This window comes from Bidens hawaiensis, unplaced genomic scaffold, assembly GCF_021521415.1.
Source record: "Bidens hawaiensis isolate Kalapana, Puna unplaced genomic scaffold, B.hawaiensis_p1.1 tig00025984_1, whole genome shotgun sequence".
NCBI lineage: Eukaryota > Viridiplantae > Streptophyta > Magnoliopsida > Asterales > Asteraceae > Bidens > Bidens hawaiensis.
This window is the reverse complement of record NW_027494177.1, coordinates 18,015-41,476: the sequence shown is the minus strand read 5'-3', so window position 1 is coordinate 41,476 and position 23,462 is coordinate 18,015. Positions and strand designations below refer to the sequence as shown.

General features: G+C 33.0%; 1 protein-coding gene across 1 annotated transcript; it reads right to left on the bottom strand.

Moving 5' to 3' along the window:
- Window positions 1-15,585: 15,585 nt before the first annotated feature.
- Window positions 15,586-16,444, bottom strand: LOC143572650 (zinc finger A20 and AN1 domain-containing stress-associated protein 5-like). The gene has a single exon (XM_077057743.1). The coding sequence runs from the start codon at window positions 16,231-16,233 to the stop codon at window positions 15,778-15,780; it is 456 nt and encodes a 151-aa protein (XP_076913858.1). The 5' UTR covers window positions 16,234-16,444; the 3' UTR covers window positions 15,586-15,777.
- Window positions 16,445-23,462: the final 7,018 nt, after the last annotated feature.

Below are 23,462 nucleotides of genomic sequence, written 5' to 3'. Positions count from 1 at the left end.
TTTTTTTAGTTCTTTTAATACGAGCCAGGTTTCGAACTTGAGACTTACGCTCTATTCCCGAATTTTATTAAATGAGAGGAAAGAAAAGATTTAGAATGATTTGCAAAAATAGAGTTTTTTTTATGAAAGGAAAGGAAGAGATAGAAAGGGGAAGGATGGAGTTTTAAGAGTATATATCTTTCTTTCCAGATTCGAAAGATTTGGAGAGGAAGAAAGAGATCAAGAAAAGGGTTCATATATCAATTCCATTTTTACCCTCTTCAACAAAATGGCGGGATTATCTCCTATAACCCGTCATATCTTCAACTAAACTTTCATTATCTCTCAAGTACATCACAGTTATCCCCACTCTTTCCCCTTCTCTTGCTTGCATCATTAAAAATCAATCTCGACTATATCTTCTATGGCTGCTTTTGAGTTCATGGGTCATGATTGGAAACGGTATGCTCGTAATGTTATAACATTGATTTATTTATTATAATTTAACTTAAGGGTATAATAGTAAAACTGTAATTTTCTTTTCTTTCCTTACAAACTCGGGAACACATATAATGTTTAATTTTCTTTTCTTTTCATTTCATTAAACTCGGGAACACGAAATAAAATCATATCTTTTCCTTTCTTTTCTCTTTCAATTTTCTTTCCTTTCTTCTCTCTCGTTAAATGAACTCGGAAATAGAGCGTTAGGGACTGAAAAAAACCTTTTATTATGTCACTAGTTTGAGGCCCGTGTATTACACGGGTAATTGTTAAAAGTTTTATACTGTAACCATTAAGTGAAATATAGTTAACAAAATGATCATATATTTGATATGGTTACAATTTACATTAAAATTACAAAAATTACATAACTAAGATTACATAAATATGTTACAAATAAGTACAACCTCCATTGTACACTACATTTGTGATTGTATTAGTTGGTACACATTGTTTATCACATATCAAAATCTTTAGTCTGTGTCTACTTGTAACTCTTGATAAGGGAACATATAGGTATGCTTATAACTCTTGATATAGGCACGTATAGTTGTGAGTGTGACAAATAAGATTCTTCAAGTGCATGCCAACCCTAGATAAATGATAAAATATCCATGAAACTATAAAAAAAATATTCATACACATAAAATATCATACATTTTAATCAATTAATATAATATCATTTGAGGTCATCTACTCATGTTTATTCCAAAAACATGATTATCCAAAAAAAACAGATTACCTGAACTTTGATGGTATAGTCATCGTTATAAACTTTATAATTTGAAATTGATTTTTTTTTCCGAACGGTGACTTTCACAGTTAAGCTAGCACTGCGCGACCAAGTCGCGCCCCACCACCCCACTCATGCCAGCTATGTTGACATGACCGGGATCCACGTTGGCATCCAAGTTTGGCTTGGCATTCCCAGTAAAACCCAGTTTGCTCACCCCGCCCGAAGGCACGGCAGGTTTTAATGCTCTGGTAAAATCCGGTCAGAATTAGGATTCGAACCCGGGACACCCGGATCATCCATCATGTTCCTGGCCAAATTTGGTGTCATTAATATTCTGTGTATGATAAATTTTTACTTAATTTATATTTTACAATAAAAAATTGTATAATCAAGCAACATATAAAACCGTAAATTAAAATATATCAAAATGATTTTTTTTTTTCATTTCATGTTAATGAAAAATGACAAAGAAATACTAACCTTAAAGTCATGTTCAAATAAAAGTGATTATTTTGAGTTAACAGGATATTAGAATATTTAAAGTTACATAAAGTGAATGTAGTAATTCTTATTTATAATAGTTGAAAGTATTAGATAAGAAATGTTTAAATTTTAAATACTAATCCCATGTTATTAGTTTAACATTATGGGAGTTGTTGGCATATTTAATTAATCGATATCTATATTTTAACATCTTATAGACAAAAAACAAAGATTTCGGATTTGCTGGAAGCATGGTAAATGACTTTTAACCGGATTAACTATTTTTTTATATTAATGTGAATATATATGTTTCTTAAGCATTTTGGTCTCAGTGATAGAAGAAAATATTGAAAACTAAATATTGATTTTCTTATTGCTAAAACCCTTTATACCAAGCAAAAAAAATCATATAAATAAATGACATACCATATAGTAAATCGTTATACATATAGATTATAATTATCATACTCAACTTCAATAATTTAATGCTAAACATCAAGATATATATAATAGGTATTCTCAATGTTTATAATATTTATACAAAACGTTTGGAGAAAATAAAGAAAATACACATTCTCCTGAGTTCAAATTACACACTGTTGCTCGAATCCGAGTTTAAAAAGACAATTTGTAGTTTACCATACAAATCCAAATTATTCGATAATGATGCACCTTTTATTTGCTTTAATTTTACTTGTGACTTTAAAATTTTATTCTAACAAACCTGCAACGTCAATTTTAATATTTTCTTATTTTCTTATTTCACCATTAATGTTAATGAATGAATCGATTAAGATTACATGTAATAAAAACAAACTTGAATCTCATATATTGAAATTGCTTAAAAGGTAAGGGTTATATATTGAAATAAATGAAAAAAAATGCGAGGATGGCTATGAGATTGACAAGTGGCAAAAGTAGGTAGTCTTTTATTAGAAGAGATAGATATTAGTGTTGACATTTGGAGGGCGGTGATTCAAAGACGCTAGTCTGGCCTTTTTTAACGGATTCTTTGTTGTCGTAGACTAGGTAACAATCGGGAATGGCAAGACGTGGTTCACATGGGACTGGAGCTCGAACATTTGTAGAATGCGTATTAACTAAACTAATTCAAGTTATGGGTGCAGTTACTGTACGCTAATGCTTAACGTACGATAGGTACGCGAGACGCTCAAAGGCAAAAACCTAAAACGCTCAGAAAACCTTAAACGCTCATTAAACGCTCAAAAACCGTCTTTGTGAAAAAAAGTGAAAAATTAATCGATTAACCATCCAAACTGTTTTTTTCGGTGAAGCAATGATTGATTGGATATGTATTGACGATTCCGAGATGTTTAGATGTGATTTCATGGATCAATTCGTGAAAAACGGAATTCGCGTACGTATTTGTACGATAAGCATTAGTGTATTGGATCTTTTCACATACATAGTATTTAAGATATTAGTACGTTATAACTAGTATTTACACCCCTGCATTGTAGGAGTATTGGGGAAGAGGGGGTGTAAAATCGTTTATTTATAAATCCATCTCACTCGAAAACATGGAGTCGCCACCATCATCATCTTTTGTGAACCAGTAGATGTAAAAACGTTGAACCATGCATGATGGTGATGAAACAATCGGTACAACACAACATTATTTAAGACAACAAAATAAAATAGAAAATTCGAAAATAATATAAAGGAAAACAAAATGAAAAAATTTATTAAAGTTTATAGACTGTAGTTTAACTCTTGTAAAGTTTAGGGACAACAACGTAAATTTGATTAAAACTAACAGTATGTTTATTTGAAATATATGTTATACATTTAAAACAATTAATATAAACTAACAAACAACCATTGTAAATTTGTAAGTGTAAGAACTGAACCCACCCAGATGGTTTGTTTGACAACCCAACAACCTTATCACCACACCAACTATATTTTTTAGTTAATAACTTCAGTGTGTGCGTGTAACTGTGTTAAAAAAAATCAAAGTTAGTGAATGACATGTGGTTTAAAGTTTGAACATCTAACCTTTCAAATGTACCGCACTTGATGCAAATTATATAACCCTTAAAGCCAAGCATCTCCCAAAATTACACACACACACACACATATATATATATATATATATATATATATATATATATATATATATATATATATATATATATTATGAGTTTATTTTATTTTTGGAATTTTAGAAAGTTCACTATATGTACTCGTCTTCGTATTTTGATTTAGTGGCTAACGTTAACATTTTAGGATTAAATACCACTTCATTTGCTAGAAAAATAAGATGTAATAAAGGGACCAAATGGAAAGACAAGTTTTGTTATAGGATCAACACATCAAAAATAGAGTGGCTAATGCCTAATAGTAGTGGACTTGTGTGGATCAAATACTAGTCTAGGTCTTTCTTGATTGGGTCAAGCAGGTTGGGCCTCTTGATGGGCCTGGACGGAATCCTTTTCTGTTAGGCTAAAATTTGAGATGACTTTGTGATAGTAGGGTCGTCCAGACCGCCCGTCGCTTGAACTCGCTCGTCAGTCGTTTGAAAAATGCTCGCTCGTTTTTCGCTCGATTGTAAACAAGTCGCTCTGCTCGGTTCGGTTTGCAAACGAGCCAAGTAACGAGCAAAGGTCTGCTCAATTCGGTTCGGTTTGTATATTTTAAATAAATTTTATATATAATTATATATTAACAAATATATAAATATATAGACAAAACGCATAAATATAAACTTACAATTTTTTTAATCCCTTTTAATTTTTCTTATTCCGTCAATTTCATTGTTTTATTTGTTCTCTTCAAGTTTTTAGAGTACCAGAAGTTTGTGTACATGATCATTTTATCTCACTTCAAACTTACTTTTAATAAAAACTTACAATCTATTGTACGTTTTTTCTAAAAACTACTAATTTATTTATAAAATATATAATTTCCAACATTTAAACTTGTTTCTTATTGAAAATTTTAAAGTGAAAAAGAAATAAATAATGCTCGAAATCGCTCGATGTTCGAGCGAAAAATGCTCGATTTGATTTTGGCTCGTTTCGGTTTTCGCTTGCTTTGAATTTCATCAGTTTTGTTCAGTTTGGTTGTAAACGAGCCAAGCAATGAGCAAGTCTTCGCTCGGTTCGGCTCAGCTCGTGAACAGCCCTATGTGATAGTATGGCGAGAAGCCAAGAATACTCAATGATTTACCTAACAAATATTTCAATGAGTCAATGACTTCAAGTGTCAATTATAAAAAAAAACAAAAAAAGCCGTTCATGATTCATGAATATTGCAAGACTTGTTCAAGTGGTGTAACAGATTTGTTTAGAATATAGTAGGACACGAATTTAAGTGATAGCTTGTATTCATAGCTTAACATATGTTTTGTGAAACTTACATGGTAAGTAAACCATAATATCGAGTAAAATAATGTTACAAATGAACATGATGGCTCGTGGATCAACAACTTATATTCAATTTTATTTTACGGACTTACAAAAATAAGGTTCCTAAGAACTTAAGGCGTGATCACTTGGTACTTGACGACGCAAGATATCTTATCATGAAATGGCATGTACAAGAGTGCACCCACGAAAAGAATCAAAACGGTTACTAAGAGAAGGACCACCTGGATGACTTGACGAAAGGGCAAAAAGAATAAGAATGTTACTTCACCAATGAAAGAAGACGGGTCACTGTTAAGTCGTTAGAGATGTGCACATCAATATTCTCTTACCTAGTATAAATACACTGGTACCTTGATAGACTAAACGTTTATTCATAATCCACCTTAATGAGTCTTACAGGCTCTTCAGGACTGTATTAATATATTTAAAACATCACTATAATGTTATTAGTTATAATAAAAGTCCTTTATGGTTTTAACATATGAAAAATATTTGCTTTGTGGCCCAAAAAAAAAAGTCACGGGGACTTTACCTTTTCCTTTTGCATTCATTATTTTAGGTGTGACAATGGTTGTGATATTAAATACATTTGTGGTGTGAAAAAGCAAAAGCTCAATGGCTAACTTTTTAATTGATTCTTCTATTTGCTTTGTTGAGCCTTTGGATAATAAATAGTAAAGCATGCATTGGTAGTCTTTGAATGGTTATTAAGAGGCTACCTCTTAATTGTTTATAACCTCTTAATGGTTAAGAGGTAACCTTAAGTCTGAATGGTTAAGAGGCTACCAAAAGCCTCTTGGTAGCCTCTTAACCATTCAGACTTAAGGTTACCTCTTAACCATTAAAAGGTTATGAACCATTAAAATGTAGCATCTTAAAGGTCATTCAGAGGCTACCAAACAGAGTCACCAGCCAATAATGATTGTTGTGTAAGTTTCCAAAAAAGGTGTATCAAATATAATTGCGGTTTATTTATCTTTTCTTCTAAACAACGTTTGTTACTAAATACTTTAGTAAGCCATCTTTAAAAAAGATGTCGATTATCCAAACTGATTTTGAAGCTCCAGTTCTACTCACTCAGAAACATTATCAAGATAAAAACATACCATTGTAGAAAAAAAACACCTTGAGTCAACTTTTAAACTCATGACCATAAGATCTCAAACCTTAATCATAAATCATCACACTTATACTATTAGACCAAAAGTTCAATTTCAAAACAAGTTTTTTTTCCTGAAAACCTTTAACCTCCACATCAAAATGAATTCCAACTTTGATTAGTGAAATTTTAAAAATTTAATTTAGATTTTCTAGCACGAAATACCCTAAATATGAAACAGAAAACACTAAAATAACACATAATTGCCGAAATATATTCAGAAATGGTTATGTTCTTTTTCCTGACAAATATTAAATGATTGGGATATAAAATAAATGTCAATCATTGTTGTCAAAAAAATATTAACCAAACCAACATCCCCTCTTTTCTCTTGAATTTTTGAAAAGATAATATAATTTATCAACATTTAAAAATAATGCAAGGGGATACATTAGGGTTCTTATCATACGGGGGTCATGATTTGACTTCAACAAATGTATGCTAATAATAAGAACATAATTGTTCTAAGATTCAAACTCGGGTAAGACGAGTTATATGCGTGTAGTAAGCTTTTTAGAGTCATCTCGCAACGAGTTACATTAGAGTCGTTCAAAAGAGTTAAAAGATGTATTTTTCAAGAATATATTTAAAATGTGAGTTATATTTTACATGATCTTATTTAACAATTTACTATTGTAATTCTGTAAATAGGTTACGTTTTTCTAGATTAATCATTAATGTATACTCAAGGCGTATAAATCAGTTTTATTGAATTACCTTGCTTTTAGTTTGTTAAAATAAAATAGCATGTGTTTTAAAGAAGAAAGTTTAAGGATTTAAACTTTCAAAATTTCTTATGTTTTATTATTAACATTGATTCCTTGGTAAGAAAACTATTTTGATATGTGATATCACATATATGTAAAAATATTATTTCAATTATTTTCCATTGCAATACACTAAAAAGAAGTATGATACCATGCCATATATAACAACTTATAATCTTTTAGTATCATATTTGTTATATCATAAAACATTAAAACCTTCATCTAACCATGTATGCCGTTTACGTTGCCACTTACGACGAACAAGCCGTTACTAAACGAGTAAACTTGCATCTCCCATCTATGAGGTTTCATTCAATGCATATGTATAACAGTACAACATATGTGTTCTTGACTTCTTGTCCGTGTTATTTTCAAAGGGTGGTTTTTGTAGGTCGGTTTCAAAGAGGCTAGTGGTGGTTAGGTGCATTGATGAGACAACGAGAGATGAACTTGTGGATAATAGTGTCCGACTCATACTCGATAATATTTAATTCATCTATTGTATAAGTAATAATAATAACACGTTTTATTATTTATAATGAGTTTTATAGCAAACACTACAAGAAAATTGCTCTGTTCAGATCGCCTTTACCGACCACATGTGGTCGGCATAGGTTTTACCGACCACATGTGGTTGGTATAGGTTGGTCAGTACAAAACGGTCGCTATAAGTCAAATTTGTGGTTGGCATAAAATCGGTCGGTAAAAGCACACATTTCCCGACCACAAGTGGTCGCAAAAAGTTTTGTCACAGTTTCTTTTCTCATTTAAAAATAAATGTAAAATAAAAAATTAAAAACTTTTACAGGCCACATGTGGTAGGTATAAGATTTTTTTTAAATACCTTTACCGACGACATGTGGTCGGTATAGGTATATTTAAATTTAAAAATATATATATTGTTTTTCTAGCTTTTTTACCAATTAAAACGTAATTGTAAAGATCCTGTTCATGAAATTTCGATATATTTTTTAACAAATAAAACCATAAACGTCAAATTACAAAACGTTACACTAGATAGTTTAAATAATTGTCATAAAAACCATCACAATATCATAACTAATAACTCACTATATCTTCATCATATCGGTGTCTTCATCATCTTGACTCGGGCTACCCTTTGTTATTCACTTAATTTCAACAATCTCGACGCACAATTCCGCCAATTGTTCTTGCATGATGATTCATGTGATAGTGTTGGTTGTTTGTACATGCACGCCACATTGCTGTTGTATTTTAACCTTTTGCCGAATATCCCGTTCCCAATCACACTGTAGACCAAGTGAACGTTTAAGACACCCGGCCTCATCAACCAGTAACTCGCCCGCTTCACTTCGCATCTGAGTGAGTTTGTTTTGAATTGTATCCTATATTAAAGGGAAAAAAACATTTCAGGTCATATAGGACGTGTTCGTAATATTAACATATACATGCATATTCGCATACACATACAATAAATACATATTAACAAAAATGCATATACACTTAAAACAAACTTATAAGTCCAATATACATATGTACTAACCAGTCGTGTTCGTAATACTAACCAACATATTAATATATGTGCATACACATGAAGAATGTATACATTAAAAAAGAAAAAAAATTCACTTGGCAGGAAAAAACTAAAAGTGTAAAATAGCAAATGAAATTAAATACTTACAAAATTGAAAGAAAAGGTATGAGGTTACTTCTTGAATCACAACACCCACAAACTTTCTTGGTACCAGATTCCTCTTTACATTTCTAAACCCTTATCTATGCTCCTGCCAAAAGTTCAAATATAAAAAATTACATCAAGTTGTGAAGAATCATTTATCATGAAGTTTATACTATAAAAACTTGAAACAGATGTAAAACATACCCTTCTGTACTACATGTATACAACTCGGTCAGTCTCCTGACCGCCTTAACCAAGTTATGAGCCGAGCTTGAGATTGGGCTCGGCTTGTTTGCACCCTACAGTAAACAAAACAAAATGGGTGTAGCATAAAACAAAAACCGGTCTTTAAAAATCAATAAAAAAAATTTCCATCCGAACTTGTTAACAAATGACCAGCAGTTTGCACGCCGTATAAGCCTTTCATCTCCAAGATCCTTTTGTTGTCACTTTATTAACAACAGCCTTTAGAGTCACCCAACCTTGAATTCTCTTCATTTGTTTTTTATATTCGTGAATTTTTCTTAGAGCTCTTGAATCATCATGAAAGAAATAACAATGACTAAAACATAACTATTGAAATAAGCCTTCTAACTTCACTAATTATTCTAACGAACGAGCTTACCTTAGATTGGGGTCGGCTCTTTTACAGACGAGTCGACCAGAATTACATTACAGGGAGATGGAGGTTGCAACATTCCAAACTAAGTCAAGAATTGAGCACATCAAACCGACCCAAATTAAGCCCTAATTTCAGTTAATTAGAAGTTCACAGTCAAAATATCAAACATTATTAACAAACAAAACATAATAAAATCCCGACTTTGGTTAGCTTTCATTATGCCCCAACATAAAAGAAAATATAATTGTAAACATATGATAATCTAACATCATACCTCTTGTGCCTTTGACAAAACACCAAGTTTTCCCAATAGTCATCTGCAAGTATACGGGATTGATAAACAATTAGCCTAACCGACGAGATTTCCAATCGAATATGGACTATGTGTGCATAATTAATACAAAAATTGGATACAACCTTGTAAGGACGATAGAGATGTGACGGAGGCAGCCGGATTACAAATGGAATCGGCAGGGAGGTAGAGGTAGAGGTAGAGGTGGAGGTGGAGAGGTAAAACGATAGATAGAAACGGGTAAGAAAGGGGGCGACGACTTTGATTGGGCCTTACTTCTAAGAAACCCGAATACAATTTTAGTTTTAAAATCATATATATTTTTAGGTATTATAGGCTAAGCCTCAGCCGTTGCCATTTAAATTTAGTTCAAATCGATTATTCTCATTCCACCTATTATGAATTGATTGTTCATTGTTTATTAATGTTTCAATTTACGACTAAAAGAAACAATAATCCAAAACCATTATCACGACATACTAAAGAGATTTGGGTCGGGTTTCGGGTCTTGATTTAAAAATTTGAAACCCGAAGAACCCGACCCGGAAAACCCGATTAACCCAACCTGAGAACCCTGAACCTGAAGAAACCGTGAGAGATTTGGGTTGAGTTTCGGGTCTTGATTTAAAACTTTGAAACCCGAAGAACCCGACCCGAAAAACCCGAAACCCAAAAAATTAACTCGAAGAAAACCCTACAACATACATAGACATAGACATAGACATAGACATAGACAACATACACAACATGCATATATACGTATATACACACAACACATACATACATAAACATAAACATAAACATAAACATAAACATAAACATAAACATAGACATATACATGTATACATACATAAACATACGATACATGCATGCACACGTACATACATAAACATAGACATATACATGTATACATACATACATACAAACACAAACATATACATACACACGTACATACATACACATAGACATATACATGTATACATACATGCACATACATATACATACATACATACATACACAACACATACGTAGACACACAACACACAAACACATACATACATACATACATACACAACACATACATAGACAGACACACAACACACACACACATGCATACATACATACATACATACATAAACTTAAACAAAATCATGTATACATACATACATACACAAATGCATACATACATTCATACACATACACATACACGCATACATACATAAATACAAAGATACACAACACATACATACATAGACATATACATACATACATACATACGTACATACATACATACACAACACATACACACACACAAACATACGTACACAACACATACATACATTGACACAGACACATACATACACACGTACATACATAAACATATATACACAACAGATACATACACACACATACATACATACATACATACATAGACATATACATACATACGCACATACATACACAACACATAAACATACACACACAACACATATATACATACACAAATACATAGATACACAACACATACATAGATATACATACATAGATATATACACACAACACACACATACTTTCACACACACACATATATATATATAGGGTAAGGTTAATGTAAAAAACAATAGTTTTGTGAGAAACATAAGAATGGATGTAGACCCTTATCTTAGATCTAGGATCTAGTGGTTGAGATTAGTAATTTCTAAAAGTTGTATAGTTTCCTATTTACATGATATAATGTCCTATTTGAGTGGTGTGGTTTATTTTAAAGTTTTCTCACACTTATCACAATACAATTGTTTTTTATTTGAACCTATATATATATATATACTATATTCAGAACGTTGCCTTTTCGTTTAATTGCTAGAAGTAAATTAAAACATATAAAGGGAATTTGTTCCGATAACATGTCACCGGCCCGGGTAAGGGGTAGCTAAAACGTTGTCATTTTATTTAATATATATATATATATATATATATATATATATATAATAAAAACCTTTCCTGGTGATATGTTGTCGGGATAGAAGTTATCAAACGACCTCGTTTCTTGCTTTCAATAGTTCAGGATACAATAAAATCAAAATTACAATAAAACAACCTATTCCGACCACATGTGGTCAGGAAAAGGTTTGACGATAGCGCCCAACAATTAAAATCAAAATTAAGTTAAAAAATCTATCCTGACCACATGTAACACCCCGACCAAAGGCGGATTATACATCGGGGCGCCACATATTGTTTCATTACTCGTGACACTATTGGGTGTCAATATTTAATAAATATATTCATTCGCGCACGCGCAAAGTAAACAAGATAACGTAAATCATCATAAATCAATATATTATAAATCATAATATTCGAACAGCAAAGACTTGTCTTGATACATTTTAATCTAGGTCCAAAATAAAGAAAACTTCCTACGTGTCCACAAGCTCCAAAACAGCTACTGCAAACCTGAACATGTGTTAAAATAAACGTCAAACACTTGCGTGTTGGTGAGAAATCAAGTTTAATAGATAATAATAGATAATAATAAATCTGCGCGCAACACGTGTATGTCTGGTGTTTAACAAGGGTGCAATCAGATTGTGATCAAGCCTAAATAGATCATAGCTCATAGTTCATAGTTCAATCCGTGCTCCCAAATGAGCACAAAAACGAGAAAACATCTGTGCAAGTGTAAACAAAGAAAACCGTAAACGATAGGTCTCCCGTGTTCATCTAATGGATCCATGAAAACTTCGGAATAGGCCGAACAAAGCGGTTAATGATACACACATACAAATAAACAGCCAAGTAAACGTCCTCAACACATGGGATACTGCGCGACTAAAGTTCATAAACAAGTTTAAAAATCTAAGTTTGTACGAACACATGAACATCCCAAAACATTAAAAATAAAAAGGGATTAGGTACGAGATTACTCACTTGATAAAGATGCGGTGAAAGATAATGCAAGAACCAACTTTAAACAAGTACAAGTTAACCTATAAATAAGATTATTGTTTTAATGATTTGTTTTAAGTCTTGATATAAGTTAGCATAATTAATAAGTAAATTATTATATATAATATATATTACCGGAAAAGCAGGGCAGAACAGAGAGGAAGACGGAGGCAGAGAGGAGGACGGCAGAGAGAGCAAGGAGCAAGAGAGAATAGGAGAGATTAAGTGTTTGTGTGTGATGTGTTAGGAAAATAATATTATTATTTATAGAGAAACCCTAGGGAACACAATCCCTAGAAAAAGGGGAAAAGATCTCAAAAAGCAAAAGATTCCAAAAGCAAAAGATATCAAAAGATATGGCAGCTGCAGGGGACAAGAGAAAGCTGACAGGGAACAGTAACAGGCATGGGCGGGTCAGATAAAGGTACTGGTCAAGCATGGAAAAGCGGATCTCAAAAGATTATGTCAGTCACTTTTTCTGCCAACCAATGGGGTTGGTGCGCATGCTGCGCCGAAAGTAACTTTTCAGACGTAAGATAGGTCAGGTCAACAGCACAGAAGATAAGACATCACAAAAGCAAACGGCTAGATTAAACAGAAGAAAACTCAAAGGGTTTAGCGCGAGAAGGCTAAGGCGCGCCGCGGGAAGAATCACATTTCTTAGCGCGCCGCGGGAGGAACTAAAATTCCTAGCGCGCCGCGGGAAGAACTATAATTCTTCGCGCGTCGAGGGATGAACTACGATTCTTAGCGCGCTGCGAGAAGAACTACAAATCCTTAGCGCGTCGCGGGAAGAACTACCGTTCTTAGCGCGCTGCGAGAAGAATTACAATTCTTAGCGCGCTGCGAGAAGAGTTCGTCTCGCGTATCGCTGTAACAGGTGGTCTTCACGCAGGCTTCCTTGTAAGGAGTCTGGCGCGTGGAGCTGCGCAGACAACCTTAGGCGGGAAGGAACAAAGGACAAGCAAAGAGTTAGAAGAAAAAGAGGGAAACAAGGCTTAAGGGCGGGACGGCGACAAGAGGGAAAAGAAGGCGGAAAGAGAGAAGGAAGAGGGACGGGACGGCGGAAAGAAAGAGAGAGAGAGGCGGGAAGGAAAATATATATTATTATTAAAAGTAAAATATAAGTATAAATAAATATTAAATCATAAAAGAAAGAGATCGGGTCAGAGAAACGGGTACCTGGGTCGGGTCGGATCGGGGCAGATGTTACACCACATGTGGTCGGGAAAAGGTTTCCAGTTTGCGCCAAAAAATATAGTGTTTCCGCTAACTTAAATTAAAAAAATAATTGAAATTAAGCCAACCTATACCGACCACATGTGGTCAGTAGAGGGTTACCCAAACTACATCATCCTGTTCCATAGCTAATAAAGTTAAAGAAAAAAAAATTATCAACTCTATCCCGACCACATGTGGTTAGTATAGGTGTTGTGATAACATTTTTATCCTGCAAAATATTAAAAAAAATCAAAAATAAAAGAGATTTACTTTTTCCCGACCACATGTGGTCGGGATAAATTTTCACGAGGCGCCAAAATTCCCGCTAAATCTATCCTGACCACATGTGGTCGGTAAAAGGTTGGTCATAAGTGAAATCTGGTCAAACCCTATCCTGACCACATGTGGTCGGTATAGATGTTCTATAGCAACCACAATTGTGGTCGGTATAGGGGTGGTCGTGTCAGAACAGTTTTCTTGTAGTGAAAGTTAGATTAAGAAACTTATATGACTTTTATATACTAAAATTAGGTTAACGAATAATTTCCTTTTTTCAGAAATTTCATAAACCAGATAGAAGCTAGCACCACCACAAACCATCAAGAAAAGCTCCACAAGAGTTTTTTTACCAAAGTGGTATACTTAGAAAATGTATTTACCAATTTAGTGTCGTTTAAAAACTATTTACCAAATTAGTTATTTTCTTGAAACTTATTTTTCTCTTTCATATTTTAATTGAATAAATCAAATTCTTAAATTAATATCTCGTTAAACAAATAATTTTATCCACTAAAATATTATTTTAACAACAATTCCCCCTTTTGTAATTCACAATCTTTTTTTTTCTTGAATAATTCTATTAGCAATTTTTTATTTACCGATTGTAGTTACAGTTTAAATACGTAAAAAGAAATAAATAAAAATTCTTTCAAAAATAATTTCTTCCCGCGGTACACTAATGAGCCTCGATCTATTTCACACCCTTAAGAAGCTAACTACTTTGATCTTTTGCACCAAGTCACCTAGACAATCCACAAACCTATCATGTACCACTTTCAGCCCTTCCACACAAACTCCTAAAAGTGATCAACGTTATAGCAAAAAAAATGTTCGCCTTCTTTAGAAGCAAATAGTATTATACATATCTAGCAAACCTTGTATCCGAGAGACATAATTGGCGGAATCTTACACCATTGTGAGATAATGTGCCATACGTATTGTGCGAGGCCATACAAGATGCTCCATGGTTTCAATACTCCCCACAAAACCAACTAAACTACTACATTCCGGTATGCCAACGCAAACAAACCTTTATGGTTATCAAGTTATTCCACTACTAACGTCCTGGTGTGCTGCGCTCATATGATAAAAGTGAAAGTACACTAGTTTTGATGTTATTTTACTATTTTTGTGAGAATAAAGTTAAAAGCGACGGAAGGTTAATCAGACATCATGTGGTGGAGTTGATGGCCGAAAGACAAAGGAACACGCACCAATTAGCTGGTGTCAGGATGGTTAAGTGTTATGTGTCTTATGTCCAAGGCTTGATGCAAAACTACTATCGAGCCGTCCTTCTTAAACTCTACCATAACTTTGCTATTTGTGGAATTTACAAGTTACGATGAAGATGAAGAAGTTATTCCACTACTATCCCTTAAGATAGGAAAATATAGGATGTTGAAATGACTACTAATTCTAGAAAATTGGGAAATTGAGAACAAGTAAATTGTTAAGAGTTATCATTTTTCTTTAATACCAAAAAATTTGATGTTAAAAACACAAAATAAACATTGAAACAACGTACCATTAACATTAAATCTTTTTTTGTTTTCCATAACAATAAAAAATACAAACTAAAATACAACCTACACATTGATTCAAACTTTTCACATTGCTTAAGACAATTTAAAAACAACCACCAGAGCCCCGACCCGACCCAATTAAATCAAATCATACCCCAGCTCCCCAATTTTGACCAAAAGTCAACTTTCCGATGAACCACCACCAAATTTCCGGCCATCAAATCTTATCCAGCTTGGCCGCCTTCACCACCGGATTCTCCTTCTTAATCATCTCCTTACCCACCGTCTTGAAATCAAACGAACACTCATGCTTCTCAGGGTACCTATGGACCCCACAATACGTCACCCCACATTTACACGTAAACCCCGTCAACCCGACCCGTTTCCGACAACACCCACATCGGTTCGGTTGATCCACGGCAGGAGCTTGCAAACCCACCTCGGCCGTGACGGATGTTGACGGATCCAGAAACACGGAAGGCTGAATTGCGGTGGAGACGACGGAATTGGAAGATTCCGGTGGTGATGACGTAAGCGGGTTGGTGGGTTGATGGTGTTTGTAGCATTTGGAGCAGAGGTTGAGGGTGGTGGGGCTGCCGAAGAAGCCGCAGTTGTTGGCGCAGAGGACGTGGGTGGAGGGTGGTTGTTGCCATTTTTGTTGCTCCTCGGCCATGGTCTCGTTTTCTTTCTTTCTTTCTTTCTTTTTCCGGTGGGTTAATAATAATAATATTATTATTATGAGAAGAGAAGAGAAGAGAAAACGGAGGAGGTGGTGAGGTGAGGTGAGGTGGTGGTGATAAAGGGTGGAGAGATATAGATGGTGGGGATGGGTTAGGTTAGGTGGTGGCGGAAATGTAGGGTTAAAGAATAGAATGAATAATTGGTGGTGGTGGTGGTGGTGGTTATTGGAATTGGAAGGTTCTAGGACCTTGATTTGATTGGGTGTTTCTTTTTGGATGATGGATTATTATTAATTATGTTGTTGGTTAATGGATACCTAATGTAATTTAGAATATTCATTGATTGATTGATTTTATCACATTATAAAATTTCATTGTTTTAAGGTTGAGATGCATAAATCGGTTTAAAATATATAATCGTTTAGGGTTGAAATTAGTTTAGTTTAATTAACAAAAGTTAAAATCAGTTTTTGATTGATTTCGGTAAAGGTTGAAACTGGTTTTTTTTAACAAGTTATGATCGTTTTTTGTTCGGCTTTTGGCCGGTTTCAGTTTGGTTAACCGGGTTAGAACTGATTTTGGTGAAAAAAAAATTATAAACAGGTTTCGAATCTATGGTTCAATTGGTTCCAAACCGGTTTTACATAATCGGTTTCAAACCAGTTCAGTTTTGGTTCGATTTTCTGGTCGGGTCGGTTAACCAATTTATTTGCTCCTCTATTTTAAGCTAGTGGTGAGAGACTTGATGTTTCATATGACTCAGATTCGATTCATGTCTCCAACATTTAGTTTCATAGGCACTAAGGTGATGATTGAAGACTTTGCGAGTATGTGACTTTCAGTAGTTTAAAGGTGTTGGCCTTTGGTGAGGGTTTTTCATGATCGTAAGACGAGTGTATCCTGATGTGGTGAATTTAGTCAGTACTATATCTGGAAGACTTGTTGGCTGTTCAAAAATTTATTATTATTATTATTATTATTATTATTATTATTATTATTATATTTGCTTTATAAGTTTTATAGCATCTCTAATGGTCGTTAATAACTGTTTTCTATGTCGATTGGTCTGGTTGATTGTTCTCTTAATTAGTATGTACAGCAGATTTCTCTTTGTATTTTTTGGTGTCAAGAGTGTGTCTTTCTTTTCCTTTTATAACAGCTTAAGGTCGTCCAAGGGCTTGAGATTGTAATAGTTTGTATATATAAGTTGCAAACATTGTTTATGGAGTTAACTATTACTGTATCAAGATTCGTCTTGTCGTACTTAACGATACAAGAATTATCCATGACAACGAAATGTATGCATTGACAGTGTTGAGTCTATGGACCATATGCGTAATTCTTCCTAATACGTGCGTTACCCAAAAATATCTCATATGATTAAAAACTCACCTAAGATGTTTCATTAGGAAATGTTATCTTCAATAACCAAAAGAGGCATGATTCCATGATACATTCTTCCTCGACACCATATATTGTAGCTATGACAATCAAACGCATCTAATATCTTAATAGTTTTAAATTCAATTCCTTAATTATATGGATGGTTGCACCATACTACTTATGTAATGTTTTAAGGATATTTGATAATTATTAATTATATTTTATATTCTATATCATCACTGATTGAAAAAAGTTATTCAATTAATTGGATGAGTTTTGCTAACACGGGTTTGTACTTTGTACACACCATGACGTCTATCTGTTTATTCTTTTTTTTTAACTACTGGTTTATTATAAACCAACAAAGAACTTCACTAGCAAGATACTAGACTAATACATCAAACCTAATTAAAAAGACATCCTATGACAATACATACTCAAAATAATACGAACACGCTCCCACGCTCTATCCTCTCTATTTTCCCCTATGCTTTACTCAACGAAAATTATATCTTTTAATATCCTTTTTAGTCTATCGACTAGTACATATATTTTGTTTAGATTGAAGTATGTTTTATGTAAAATAAAAACGAATATTATTGGCTACAAGTCTTTATTCCAATTATAAAATTAAAAACATATCTTAATATTCATACGTTAAAATACAAATTGTATATATCTTTATAACAAACTAAAACCATACAATAATACTTTTCGGTTGTTGAGTAATTTTTAATGTAGTTCTAATTTTGTATTTTAATTTGTTATTATCTTTGTTTTATTTCGTTGTATCTCTTTGACTTTATTTTATGGCCGGCTCTATTGGTATAAACCCTAGAGTTTTAGCCTTTTTTTTATTTGATAAAAAACTGATTTTTTAATAGTTATTAAAATGTAAGAGTTGATAAAGAATTAAGAATAAAATTCCTAAAATTATTTTACATTGATAACTTATTTTATACGTATGTCTAACTAAATTTCCATATGATGAATAAGTTATTAGCATTTTACATTTTTTACTTGGTGGATAGCCGTCACCACTCACCATTTTGATGAGGTGATTAGTGAGGTTTTCCATAGATTTTTTTTTTTTTTTAGAAATCAGAAGTCATTTATTCAAGTCTTAAAAATGATAATTTTATCAATACCTCTTATAAGATTTGGGAGTGTTCATAATAAAAGAAAAGGTATAGGAATGAATAAAAGTGGCATTCTACAGTTCTACCTAGTATATCATATAAACAAATTACTAGCTAGTCTTGTGATTTTCTTTTAATAGGATTCACCTTCGCTTGTACACCTTCATCCATCATCAACATAACAACTTTCATTATCGATTTTTCACCTATAGTTTAACATCAAACGCCCTTTGTTTTCAATCTTTCTACTACATATGCTCGGGAACAACATATTCAATGTCGACAAGGTCTGACGCTACCTGGAGGAGAGCTACGGGTTAACTATTGTGGTCAAGTTTGGTAATGTCGAGGATTGAATGTCTTCATTGCATTTCATCAATTAAGTTAGGTTTTGTATAAGAAATAAACATTAAAAGCTAAAAGTGGTTTTTCGTAAAAGACATGTTTAGAAAAGTAAAGGGGTTTTGTAGAGATTGTGGGTTTGTAACTTCTACCATTAGGTCATGGGGTATACTCTAACCCATCTTAATTCCACACAAGCTCCACATCATCATTTTTTCTCTCTTTCACTCTATGTCATCAAAAGGAAATGGTTTAACTCATTTAACACATAATTAATATAACAAATCAATTAGTAATTAATACATATTGTTCATTTTAACCCGTTAAAAGCATAACCCATGGGCCTTTTTAACACACTTAACACAAGAGGGGAGTGGTTTAATCCATCTTTAAAGTGTCATGTCACTTTAACCTATATAGGGGTTAGAGTATACCCCATGGCCTTAGCATTAGCTTTAAGTTAGTTTTTATTACATTTAGTTTACCTAAATTTTAACTTGTTTAGTTATTACAATAATTCCGTTTGTAGGTTATACCGAATATAACAATTCTATTTCATTTTTTGACTTATTAAGTTTTTGAACTAAATTTACTAATTTTTATATCTTATAGTTATTTTTATTATGTTTCCGGTCTTGTTCAACTGGTCCAACCAATGAACAGATAAGATGGCCGATTCAATGTCAGGTACGATTTTGAAAATGGGATTTAAGAATGCAGTTGTTTTAAGGGCAAGTGAAAACAAAACTATTGGACGAAAACCGTAAATTTAAAACTATTGAAATAAAACCGCAAATTTTGTCACATCACGAAGACGAAAACTGCAGTTTTCTCTTTTTGATATTATTCATTGATTAGTTGGTTTAATGTCAACCGTTCACACTCACGTTGAAGATGTCATAAAAATTAAGAACAATAGAATAAAAATAGCACCAAAATAAATGATAAGGTGATGAAATCAATTTGTTAGTAGACGGTGTGAAATAGAGGTGTACAACTCGGGTATTAGAAAAAACCGGGTTCGAATATGATCGGATATTAACAATACCCGGGCCGGTTCGGATCCGGGTATTGCCTCTAAAAACCATATCCCATGTATCGGATTTGGGTCGGGTATGGAACCGGGTATTTGAATACTCTACTTCCGGGTATTGAAAAAAACCATATTTTTGGGTTTTTTCGGGTTTTTTTCCGAGTATGTATTGGAAATTTTTAAGGGTTGCACTTTTTAGGGTTATTTTTCGGGTATTTTCCAGTTACTTTCGGGTAATTTCCGGTATAGATCGGGTATTTGAAAAACCCGGTTTCGGGTATTGGAAAAACTCGGTTCTGGGTATGAAACCGGTTCGGCTTTTCAGGTATTACCGGGTACAAATCAGGCCTGGTTCGGTTACGGGTTTTGGTACTAAAATGCATACCCTATCCGTACCCTACAGGTAGGGTCGGATACGGGTACGAGTATTAAAAACCTGGCTATAAAAAAACCGTTTTCATGTACTTTTTTCGGGTCCGATTCTAGATTTAAGTTTTTTTTTGCACCTGTAGTGTGAGATACCCCCAGTATGCACTTTTGAGTTTCAGAAGTGCTTCACTCTTTTCCTTTCATAACATCCTAAGGGTGTCCAAGAGCTTGAGATTGGAATGTTGTATGCATAATAAGTTGCAAACATTGTTTAAATACTTATAAGTTGTTTGGTAGCCTCTTAATAAATGATTCTATTAAGGGGATGTTTGGCCTAGCTTTTAACTTTTTGCTTATGCTTATATTCTAACACAAATAAGCTAAAAAAACATATTCAAACAAGCTTTTTCAAATTAGTTTATATAAGCTAATAAGCTTAAGCTTAAAAAGTTAAACCAAACACCAAATTAAACTTATTTTGTAAAAAAAATCTAAAAAGGCTAGGCCAAACACCCCCTAAAAGACTATCTCTAAATCGGTCCGATGTAACATGGTTTTTTTGTTACACTGGCTCATTGAATCTCTTAATGGTTAAGTTTTAGAGACTTGCTGAACGATTCAAAGTTACATCTTAATTAATGAGATCACTTAATGATTGAGCATCGTATTAACACTTGTCTCTTATTTTCTACTTCAATTTTCATTTTGCGGTACCAAATCACTTGCGATTAGACGTCATATCAACAACCTCTCCTCCAATCCTCCACCTAAGGTTCATAAAAGCTAGAGCTTGTGAAAATCACGTCACATGCTATGGTTTAATTGACGAATCATGTAATGTCTAGCCAGCCAATTTGTTGTATTAGACCTAACTCATTAAAATCATATCTAAGATATTTAATATATAAAAGGACAATATTCTAGAATAGTAGAAGTATCAAGTTTGCTCTAATTAAATTTTTTTTTTAATTTGGTTACTCAACTTTCATTTGATCTCATTTAATTTTTAATGTCTTAATCAAGTCACACAAATTTTAGTGAGTGTTCCGATACTATTATTTTCACATTCATATTTTATACTCATAAATAGCTAAAATATGTTCAAAACCAACATCATCTTATTTTTTTACCAGCAAATATATTACTTTTGATAATAGGTGTCCCCTTGTTTTATAACACAAATTGGAAATTAAATGGAATAATTGAGACAAACTGAAAATTGAGTAATCTAAGTAAGACAACAAATTATGAGTTCCGATGATGGGCCAACCGCTCCTAACATCATTTATGAGGAGCCGGAGGACGAACTCTCATACTCGGATAAAGATGCATGTCTCCGATGCAACTCTCCCGGCAAGTAAAACTTGATCTATTACATATATATTTTGCGGGTTTGGTCAGGAGGGACACAAGAGATGCTTTATGTAAATTATGTGAGTCAAAAGCATATACCCCATGCTCTACGGTCCGCTTACCGAAAAATATATAGGAAGGAACACGAGCGAGTTGTGTTGGGGTATAGAGCCACATGCGCGCGGTGGGGTAGGGGTTGACGATGGACATGCTCGTACGATTCATATAAAGAAATTAAAATGTCATTGATTGTTAGGGACTTTCACTTTCTCTCCTCTATATTTGAAATATGCCTTGCTGGGAGCATTACGATATGCAGTTTAAATGGTCCCTTTTTTATCATGTAAGTCGTTAAACTAAGCTTTATCATTAAGTCTCTATTGATGGAACAAACTTAAAATTTTGTTACTATTTTACAACATCTTCCCATAAGTTATTATGCAAAGTACAATTAAGTTGTTTAACTAAGATTCTATCATAATTATTTGTAAGAAAATTAGATTTTAATAGTCTTAACTGTCACACCCCAACCTATGGCGGAAATGGCGGGGCATGAAATGATTGTCACAGCTCACAAGGTTACTATCATGCAACATTATAAGTTTCAATATCTACTTAATAATTTCAAATAAAACAATTATTCATTACAATATCTCAAAACAAACACAAATCAAAATCATAAAATTAATTGTCTCATTAAATTTCTTCTAGCATAAGTCCTTAAACGATCTTCTAACTTCAACTACATCATACGATGACCTGCATATGCGTTGAAAATAAAATAGTTTTGTAAACACAAGGTTGAGTGAGTAAATCACCAGATTTGAGACACTATATAATAATAAGTAAAAGTGCAAACTGTTCCTGTGAGATATACAGATAAGCCATAACACATAACAATCAAACAATTATAAAGAAGGCAAACCATAAAGAAAGAAACCATAAAGAAAGAGCTCAACCAATCCATATAAATGGACATTGGTTACCAAGAAAGGACTAAACCGTGCCATAAAAATGGACATCGGTTGCCGAAATAAGCAAGTAGCATTCAAACAAAACAAGTAAGCAAATAGCAAGTTATGCAAACTGATAAACACACAAGGATGAACAGTTGCGGTTGAGTACTATATAATATAAAAATATATACGAACGCATTTGTCCCCAAAACGGTTAAAATAAGTAAAAGAGGGGAATGAAATACTCACTTGATAGGAGGAACGAAATAAAAAAATGATGTGCGAGAAGGATGAACCCTTCGGGATGCACCGACAAGGATTCTTAATTAATAATATAATATTATAAAAAATTATAAGAGATATAACATAACTTGATGAATTAAGATTTCGATGTGATTAAGTTATGATTGGGATTAGAATGATTATAAATTGATGGATTGAACTCTACAGTTATTGTTATTGTGAAATTATTAGTTTAAATAAATAAATATGAGTAGAATAACTATATGATTATTTAATAAATAATATTTATCTAAATATAACGCAATTATAAATGTGTACATATATAAATATAACTTGTAATATATTTATTAATTTAAAACAAACGTTAAATCATACAATATATATATCTTGGACTATTAATGAAA